This window comes from Lolium perenne, chromosome 6, assembly GCF_019359855.2.
Source record: "Lolium perenne isolate Kyuss_39 chromosome 6, Kyuss_2.0, whole genome shotgun sequence".
In the NCBI taxonomy this organism is placed as follows: Eukaryota; Viridiplantae; Streptophyta; class Magnoliopsida; order Poales; family Poaceae; genus Lolium; species Lolium perenne.
Genome location: NC_067249.2, coordinates 44344405 through 44355199, shown reverse-complemented (window position 1 = coordinate 44355199; position 10795 = coordinate 44344405). Strand labels below are relative to the sequence as shown.

At 44.1% G+C, this 10795-nt stretch overlaps 1 protein-coding gene across 1 annotated transcript; it reads left to right on the top strand.

Annotated features, from left to right (window-relative positions):
- The first annotated feature begins 1974 nt into the window (after window positions 1–1974).
- LOC127321208 (uncharacterized) lies at window positions 1975–4967 on the top strand. Its single transcript, XM_051350248.2, has 3 exons — window positions 1975–2272; window positions 2357–2478; window positions 4618–4967. The coding sequence occupies exons 1-3, from the start codon at window positions 2189–2191 to the stop codon at window positions 4736–4738; spliced, it is 327 nt and encodes a 108-aa protein (XP_051206208.1). The 5' UTR covers window positions 1975–2188; the 3' UTR covers window positions 4739–4967.
- Window positions 4968–10795: the final 5828 nt, after the last annotated feature.

Sequence of the window (10795 nt, the reverse complement as noted above, 5' to 3'; positions counted from 1 at the left end):
CATATATGGCAGAAGGTTTGAAAACATGTTTCTGATTCAGATGTTACTGGGACACAACATTTGCTACAAGGCGTTGCAAAAGCAACACATTATGGCATCGCAAAAAACCTAACTAACCAGATAGCAACAACCTCAAAAATCAAAATTGCAGTAGCATGTTATAGTAAATAAAAATTGCTACTAGATGTTGCGCAAAAACCAAATTGAAGTAGCATGTTATAGTACATAAAAAATGCTACTAGATGTTATAGTAGCAAAAATGCTATCAGATGCTGCACACCAACCACATGATGATCACAAAAATCCCAAGTGACCAGGTAGCAAAAATCCTAAAAAATTCCATGCACAAGGATGTTATATCATCACATTTGGTACCAGATGTTGCACACACAAAACAAACCTGCACTAGGATGTTATAGCACCATAAAAAACCTGTACATCATTGCTCATACCTCAGTGACCACAAAAACCTCAGTGACCACACAGTAAACATCCTCAAAAAAATTCCTGCACTAGGATATCATAGCACGAAAATTGCTACCATATGTTGCATAGAAACCACTAGAGGACATCACAAAAAAATCCTAAGTGACCACACAGTAACATCCTCAAAAATTCCCTGGACTACGATGTCATAGCACTAAAATTGCTACCATATGCTGCACACAAACCTCATTAAAGCCATCACAAAAAATCCTAATCTACCACACAGTAACATCCTCAAAAAATTACATGCGCAAATGATGTCATAGCACTAAAATTACTGCCATAGGTGACCACACAGTAACATTCTCAAATAATTACATCCTCAAAAACCTCATTAGGACATCACAAAAATCATAGGTGACCACACAGTAACATCCTCAAATAATTACATACGCAAATGATTTCATAGCACTAAAATTACTGCCATACGATGCACAAAATCCTTAGGAAAAGTCTACAAAAAATAACATCCTCAACAAATCCCCTGCATTAGGATGTCATAGCACAAAAATTGCTATCATATGATGCACAAAAAACACATGAAAACATCACACAATCCTAACTGCCCACACAGTAACATCCTAAAAAATCAAATGCACTAGGATGTTGCCCAGAAATCACGAGTACCTTACTGTGGCGGGTGTGGTCGGAGAGAGGACGATGTTAACAACGGCGGGAACAACATACCAGACCACTGGCGGAAGCACGAAGAGTAGATCCACGGAGAAGGATGTCACCTGACAAAACCAGATGTGAAAAACATAACAAAAACAAAGAGGCACTGATGAGGGATGAGCAAATTGAGTGGAGCGCAAAACCAACCTAGGACGAAATCAGACTACGGCGAGTAATAAACCGTCCACGGCGACCACTCCTATCGGCCAGAAACGAGAACCACGACGAAGGATGGCACCCCCCCCTGAGAACCCGAGGAGAGAAATTAGAAGCAAGGAGAAGGTGCGCGACGGTGCGGAAGAGCAATCGAAGTGGGCGAACCGAACCTGATGCGAAAAATCGTCTCCGACGAGTAAGATCCGTTGCCGGCGACCGCAATCGCCGGATTTGGGGACGAGGCGGAGCACCAGGACGACCGCATCCGAGGACGGAGGAAGACGAAATGAAGTCGCTCCCCGACAGGCCTCAATTAATTTTGAAAAAAAATTCCGATGCTACGGGCACGCGACGACAGAGACTGCACGTGGGTCCCCACCAGGTGCGCGTTGCGGGAAGCTCTGGACCATCGAATGCCAATCGCGCGGCCAGGAGCGCGAAGTGACGTTAAGATACAGTTAGATTTTCCGTCTGATAGATGTGATGTCTGAGCGGGCAGACGTGCCCGATAGTACAAGACAAGCAAAAGGTAAGGGCAACCCCTATGCAACAGGCATCTACAGCTAGATGTGAGCCTGTGAACTGTCTGGGCGTGTCTGGTAAGAAATCGTATCCCTATAAACTCTGAACGTCCGCGATACACGTGCGTGAAGAGCAGGTGCTCAATCACGCTTTTCCCTACTCTTATAGCTGGCTTAAAAAAAAGCAATAATCCCAGTCTATCAGCAATAATCCTACGCTTTTCCTTTAGCTGCGCACTGCCAATCCGGCCTTAATCCCAGTCGGAGACCGCGACGAAACTAGAATACTCCATCCGCTAGAAACCCTACCTAGCAAAGCAAGCGAGCCAACGATCAAGCTAGACTAGACGATGACGGCGCTGCGACGTGTGGCTGCTGCGGCAAGACGGATGCCCCCGCCCCCCTCCGCCAACCCCGTGCCCATCTATCAGCAGGTATGGCTTCTCTATCCTGTCCTCCCGCAGCCCCTCTTTCTGGACTGATGATCCGATCTACGGTTTGTGATATTATTACTTCAGATGCTGAAGAAGATCGAGGTGATGAAGGCGGCCCCTGCCCCGGCAGAGGATATTTCCAAGACTATTGAACAGATGGAGACCAACACCAGGAGGCGTCTGCAGACCTTGAAGTTCAATGAGAGGTACTAATTGCTTCTACTCGACAAAAATTACGAGTCAATCAATTGTTTGCGGGAATAGACAAGACGAAACAATGAAGATGAGCATGTCTCATCGTTTTATTACAGCATCATCAGTGTCTATTTGAATATGCCAATGCCTTTTAAATCCATGTTTCAGTGTTAAACATGCAGTAGATTGATACCTTGGGTGCGTCTGGTTTGAAAAAAAAAGCTTGATTTTTTGCTCTTTTATATCTGATGATTTGAGTTCAGAAACATATGATTAGATTCTAGTGGGAGGGCTGCTATGCGATAGCAGCATAGTCCATAAGGATCCCTAATACCTACAACTGCCTAGATCTGGTTGTGATCTTCAACTCCTGGCTTTAATTGAAGCTGATAATACTGACCAATGGGAACTACAAAATAGTACCTCTAGATTACTGGGAGTCATAACAACATTCCTGCTACCAAGCGCCACATTAGGACGTGTATATGTCAGGAGGAATTAGAATATATGTGTCATGACAGTATGACACCACCTGAGGAGCACAACAAAGCTGAAGTTACTTTTCTAAATATTCTTGAAAAGGGTTATTTAAAGTGTTTACTCTGCTTCCATCCTTCTGTTTTAGCAGCATAAAATAGTCCTTACTACTCCCTCCGTCCTGAAAAGGATGTCTCAGATCGGATGGTTTTAGGACCAAGGGAGTAGAAATGTAGAATACTTAGGGCCACTTCTTTTGGGCTTCTAGTCCACCTTCTAGGTCCAGTGCAATTGGAGAAACTGCCTCGCACCAGTTTAGAAACCGAAACGTTAGACTGATCTGCCCCTGGTTTTCATCTCTATTTACAGCAGATAGCCACCGCTAGATGTGTTTGGTTCCAAGTTAAAAAAATAACGATTCGACCAGAAACATGCATCCCCTCGCTCGACTCCCACGTCCACGGTGAGCTAGGGTTCCTCGCTGCCACTGCCGAACCTCCTCTCCTCCCCCACGCCCCTGCCCCCGCCGCCGGTCCTCCGGAATTCCAGCGCTGCTCCTCTGCCAATGCCCCGCAGGCGCCGCTCCCCTTTCGCTCCGCAGCAACCACTGCGGCTCTGCCTCTCCACCTCGTAGCATGGACCTTTGATGTCGACCAAGATCTCCGCTCCACCGCGGAACTTCACCCTGATCTTGTCCTCAGCAACCGGTCACATGCCGGTGGCTCCGTTCTCAGTTGTCAATATGGATGCATTGTTATCTCGGCATGACGTAGGGGTACTACAGACATTGCATACCTCAATATGACAAAGAAGCCCAAGTTTCAGAAGCTCAAAAGAAGGGGAAGAAGAATTTCTAGGAGCTTCTCCTCACTGGAGTTTCTCCCCACCGAAGTGCATAAGCTGGCTTCTCCATAAGCACAAGCCCAAAAGAATTGGCCCTTAGAAAGCTGTCCTTAGGGGTACCACATACGGTTACACGTCACAGAGAGAATAGCTAGTAAGAGTTTGTGAACCATGATAATATTAACCAGTTGATCTTTTAAAAAATTGATGTTTTGATTTTCAGATTCGATATATTGATGCATGGAAAATTTTGATCTTGTTTAATTTATACATGTATATAAGCAAAATGAGTCAAAGAATATTGTAGCATTTGTGGATCTTGAATGTGTTTATCTGTTCTCGCTTATGACTAAGTGGATTTGTTTGTATAGACATGTTTTTAACTGTTGAACACCTTGTTGGAATCATCTAAAAAGAACATGTATTTTGCTATGTATAGTTTAATATTTCTTATGTAGGCGTAGTTCTATATTTGCAGACTGGTAGTAGCTGATTTTATCACCTGATCTCTTCAACTCACTATTTTGCTGATATGAACCAGCCATTGAATGTGCCTATTTCTGATTTGATATATGAACTACCATATTTAATTCATCAAATATCATCTACTGCTTCAAAATCATATCTCACTTGAAACTCTTGGTACCCAAGGGCCAGGAATCCACCCCCCTCACCCACCCCCTTAAGCAGTTTATGTTCATTTTGTCTAATGTCATCGGAATCATTTGCATCATAGTACCTGTCCGCAGTATGTGCTAAGTTGTCCTTTGCTGTTGTTTATGCCTGTGGTTTTCATTTTCTGTAAGATGAAAAAATATGTTGCTATGCAGGGAAATAGTGCGAGGGTTGGAGCGAGATAAACCGAGCCGGCGGCGCAGTTACCACCTAGCTATGTGTTTCTTTGGTGCTGCAATGTTTGCGGCGCCGAAAGTTGCGAAAGCAATCACCTAAATGTCTAAATCCATTATCTGGGTCATGAGTGGTTGGACTTCCATAAAATAACTGTTTCACTGTCCTTTTATTTACGCCAAGGGAGACTGTTGTAATCCTATATTTATCACGTTTGTGGATCTGAATGATTTAGTCTGTTGCCATGCTATGCTTGACCCTTTAGGAAAAAATGTGGAGTGGCCTGGAAGAATGAATAAATTAAAGCGGTGGTATGATGATATTTCTCTTACACTAATGCTGCGCAGGTAAATTGCCATTGTGGTAGGTGATTAGTTGACCCATTATCAAATGACAATTTACCACTTTGTCTATCTCCGGTAGACATGCACACAAAGAGGAATATGTATTGCACAAAGAGGAATACTACCTCCAACATAAAACAAGTATTCCACTTTTGTCTACGGATGTATATAGACGCACTTTTTGTTATAGATACATTTGTGTATAGTAGAAAAAATTGGGACACTTACTTCAGAACAGAGGGAGTGGCTTTGTCCAGAGCAATGTAGCATCTTTCTCGAAACCAGCTTTAACACCACTTCATAAAGAGTAAAATACACGGTTAGTCAGCGTACTTGTCAGGGAGGTTCACTTTGGTCATTGTACTTCGAAAATACCATTTTACGGTTACGAAAGATGTTTGAGGGTTTATGTACGGTCACTAGTCCCTCGTATGGCTCTGTATTTGATGACATGGCATTATGTTGACTAGTCTGAGCAATGCATTGTTCTCAGAAAAGCCCCTGAAGTTAAAAAAACAATAGCAGCCCATCATGCAAAGAGGCCTCGCCTGGACGCATTTCTTTCTCACGCGATGTGCACGCACGGGAGGCCAGCGCCAGCGCCACTCTGCTGCCCGGCGAGTCTCGCCTCCGACCTGGACGAGGTCAAGGGCCACGTTGTGCTCGGGGGAGGCGGTCCAGGGCACCAGGGGAGAGGCTGGGGTGCGTCACTTCAACCTCGGACGTACATCCATGAGAGGCACGCGTCGGGGACGAAGCCACCATTTCTTTCAGCGTAGAGAAGCCGAACAAGGACAAAGGAAGCACTCTACGCCGCGTCCGGGGCTAGGATGTAGGACGCAAGGGAGTAAGGTCATGCTTTGTCCCGGCCCGGCGTCGTGTTCCGCTCCGGCCGGCCTGGGTCAACGGCGAAGTAGACGATGTCGTGTGCCCCTTCTAATCCCTCCTGTGCGTCAGGGGTAAGACCCACCTGCTGCGAGTGTCGTCGCCGCCGCAAGATATTGACGTCGACGTGCGAGATTCGACCGAGGCTCGTTCAGGGTGAGATCGACAGCTATCTAGGTCGTCAAAACGCGGTGCGGTCTGTTGCGGGTGCTATTCAGCCCCTGCCCCAACGCCGAGCAGGGCGCTCACCGCTCAGGCTGGCGCGAGCCATCTGACGGCGGATCTCGGGAGGACTAGGGGAATGGGGGAGCTCACGGGGCAAGGGAGGTGGGAGATCTGGGTGGCGTTGTCGCGGCCGGAACGGCGGCAGGGAGGCGCACCGGAGGCTGGAAACCTCGACGTGCAGTGGTGAGGAGCTGGAGGTTGATGATGAAGTGCTGGAGAAGACAGAGGCGTGAGCTCCAATCGGTCAGTCTGACCAGTTTGTTCTACAGAATAGTGTCTCAGCCTCAGGTAAAAAAGTAAGGGCTTTTTTGCAAAAACTACACTGCTTAGAATAGTCAATAGTGCTACATCATCAAATACAGGGCCATACCGGCAAGTAGTGACCGTAGATAAACCTACTAGCGTCTTTCATGATCGTAAAATGGTATTTCCAAAGTACGGTGATCAAAATGAACCTCGTCGACAAGTTGGTGGACCAACCATGCATTTTACTCCTTCATAAATAAAGCCAAATGGTTGAATCAATGCAAAGTGATTTTTTTGTCATAGATATATTTACGTCTAGAAAAAATTGTGACACTTTATTTTAGGACTGAGAGATTAGCTTTGTCCACACAGCAATGTATATCTTCATCACACCACTTCATAAATAATTGAATCAATGCAAAGTGATTTTTTAGTTCTAGATATATCTGCGTCTAGAAAAAATTGAGACATTTTATTTTAGGACGGAGAGATTAGGCCTTCACACAGCTTCATAATAAAAGCCAAACGGTTGAATCGATAAAAAAGGTGGCGATGAATTCCTCTTACAAGCAAATCCAAGATAAACAAAAAAAAAACTAAGAAGCAACGAGCTTGCCATTGAAGACACCATGCGACTTAGGAGACCCTAGCTTCACGACAACATCCACAAGGAGATAGCGACGCAAGGGTGCCACCGTTGCCAAGACCACCTATGTCTTAGGTTTTCAATGGAGCCCTAACATGGAGAGGGTACCCATAACGACGTCCTCAAAAGGGATACAACATTCACAAGCATCACCGTCAGACTACACTACCACATGATCTGGGCACTGACCACATCGAAGCGCCCCAAACAACAGGAGCTCCAGATGGCCACTCCTTTCCACCCTCATGGCCCCAAGAGATGACCAGCACCATCGCCATGCCGCCTGCCATCCACGAACTCACGCCCGTGTAGCGAGGTCCATAGCGTAACATGCGAGTCGGAGGAGGTAGAAAGGTTGGAACCAGAGGGCGGTGGCAGCACAACCACCTGGAGGACGCCATCCACCACTGTCGGCGGGTGCCGGCCGAACGCGGCAGCAAGGACACACCAAGCCCGGCCGGGCATAGCTTTCTAGTGTGCATGGCTAATTAAGTGAAAGTCCATGACACCCAAACAAAACGTTCACATACACAAGTAGAAAGGTCACACTTCATCTACCAAAACGTACAAAGGAAAACAAAGATTTGGTGCACATGTGCTTCCCGTTTTTAAAATATTTGAAAAATGTATTTTTATGTTTAAAAAATCATGAAAAATATTCCATGTATACATACATATGTCATGAATACACATGTGTCATAAATACACATGTGAAGTTTCAGTAAAAATCATGTTGTACTTTTAGCTAAAGCAAATTGGCTGTGTATAAGGACAATTTTTGCCAGAAATTTGTCTTTTTTATATAATTACTAGTACAAATGCCCGTGCGTTGCCACGGGTACTTAAATTTCATTTCTCAATGCACATATATAACTCACAAATTACTATGAAAATTTAAAACAAATCAGAAATAACATAATGTACTACATCATGATAATATAATAGAACATTCGGACAAACATACATGATTTGAAGAACATCTTACCATGGGCATCAACTTTCCTAGCTAAAGCAATGTGTCGGGAAACGACTCACACTCTGAATGTTCACCAAGCAAGATATGAAAAAGGAAGATACATCTGAGGTTCCTGAAGGAGATGTGAGCTAGTAATTGCAGCATGTGCAAGTAAGGAGCTTTCAGTTCATACAGGGCCCAACAGAATTTAGTTGCCTACTGGGAGTTACGGCACCTTGAAAGTTAATGGTATCTGGGCAACAAAATATCTACCCTGATGGTACCTGGGATCCATCTCCCTCATGCTAGCACTCAGCTCAGCGTCCTGCCGGTGCTGGAAACAGAACAAAATCCTCAGTAAATTTTTGCTATTTAAAATTTATATTTTCAGCAATTCGGAAAATTTGGTACCATTCACTAAAACTAAACCTATGTAGTGAGGTGTGCCATCAGAGTTTGAGTAATTCATACAAGAAAATACCACTACTGACATCTGCAATTCAGTTTGAGTAACTTTTGGAATGGATGCACAGAAGATATACTATAAGGAATCAAGCTAGAGCCTAGGTTGACTCCAAGGTATCTGCTGAAATGAAAATAGTCAAACCCATTGGCTCACTATAGCAGCAGTGTACAGACTGATGGAGCAACATACCTAAACAAATCAGCTATTGTCTTTGAAGTAGAGCCTCATGGAATTGCCAAGCATTTTCTAAACAAGAACAACTATCATTAAAAGTATAATATTCAGAATTTTAGTTTAGTACTAGCCATCTAATTAATCACTTGGTTAGGTCCAGAATCATGCAGGTCAAGAGCATGACCAGTTGTGACGCTCGCTAATGTAACCGGTCTAAAATCTTGACTTGCCTCTACCATCTACATGTGAAAAGTGCCTGATATTAGTATACCACAATGTTTCTCTTTGACACAGACATCACAATTATATCCACGTGGCTTTTGAAATCTAGCAGAAGTGCAATAAGAAAATGAAATATGCAACTCACCAAAGAAAAACGCCAATACTAATTCTGGCAAAAGCATGATGTGCATCACTCTACTCTGTAATGCCTCAATAAAATGGTACATGCTGCAAATTTGTGCAGGAAGCGTCTACAAAAATAAACTAATAGCAATAAACTCTTGAAGGCACACCATATATTAGAAACAACATACGGATTAAGACAAGAGTATATTTATGAGCAAATTCAATGACTACCTTCGGCAAGTGGTTGTAGAACACAACGAATGATGCTTTTTCTTGTCATACAACCATCTTTCATCGTCATTTCCTTTCTCTTTACAGTAATTTGACTTTAGCCTCTATAGATAAAAAAAATGTTAATGAGAACAGACAACACTCAAGCTTGCCAGATTTTGCTGCTATACTGAAAACTAACCAACTGAAAAAGAATTGTGGAGGGAAAATAACAAGAGCATGGGGGGAGGGGCGGCAGTCGCATGTAGTGCAGCAGATGTTTGTTGCAGGCCCATCGTCCTCTGATGCTGTCTCAGACTGTTTGGTAAAACACTCCCCACAATCACCTGTCCAGACGGTTTGTGTTAGAGAACAAGGAAAATATGACTTCAAAGTGCCATCCTTGTGTGTGTCGTTAAGCTTTTCATCAATGAACAAATTAACAAACAGGGTAATAACGTGTTCTGTTCCATTTCATCTACTTGTATAAGTGACCGAATTGGTAATTTGCAGTTGATGTGGGTTGTGTAGTCAGGCTGGATAGAAGTGGCAGCACGGAGTGTCCCAGCCACTACGCCGCCAAGGACACGGCCATCCGGGCCAGCAAGTGAGGCACTGAGCCTGCCTGTCCTCCTCCGGCCTTCCTCGGCGACTGTGAACGAGCTAGTCCTCCTAAGGCCTCGTTCGGTTCTATGGGGAGCAACCCCTGCAGGGAACTAACACGTCTGGGATTTGGGTGATCCCCGGTCCACCACCCCAATTCCCTGTATTCCCTTTCCCCGTAATCCCTGCTACTATATGTATCATTCGGTTAAACCCCACTGCATTCTCTATTTCAACACTGTATGGACTACTTTTATATAGCGTTGATGCTTACTGTCAGAACTTACATCGTATATGTCATGACTAAGCTACTGTTTGGTTCCGATGGCTCTGATACATATGCTTGTGAACAAAGACATGCGAAGAATAATTTGATATGCAGTTACCTTTATTGGCCTGCTTTGCATCCAAATCTCTTTGTCGCCATGATTCCTCGATGAACGTGTCGTCGCCAAGCTCTTCCGATTCGCCTTGCCCTTGAACAACAGCATCTTGCCGCTTTCCGGCCTCACCGAAACTCCTTCCGCTGACTGACGGTGTTTCCCAAAGAGTACGCTGACACGAGTTCATCATTCAGGTCCTGTACCCCAATCGCCACACAATTCGCAGCTCAGCGATAGTGCACCGCCACCTTTAGATGAAAGTACCAGTAGCAACATGACTAAACCAAGCCAGCTTGTACTACATGGCTGAACCAAACACCAGTTTAGCAGTCTTTTTGCCAATATTACACCACATATTGACATATATTCACAGCTAAATAGCAAAACGCAGCATAGAATAGCCAGATCAAAATAACTAGCTAGACATCTGATCAAACATTAGTCGGTTCATCCTTGATTCTCCCATCATATAAGCTGGACATCGAAAGAACAAGATCTAAAAAAGCTTCATCATCATGTCATGTCTTTCTCCTGTATTTAAGAAATAATAAGGTGCTTCAGGTTTACGTATCTTGCAACTATTATAAATAAACTGATGGGTAGATAAAACAAGGTAAAAAGTTTGATCATTTGACGTATCTATGATACAGATAAAATGGTTACCAGCAAACAAG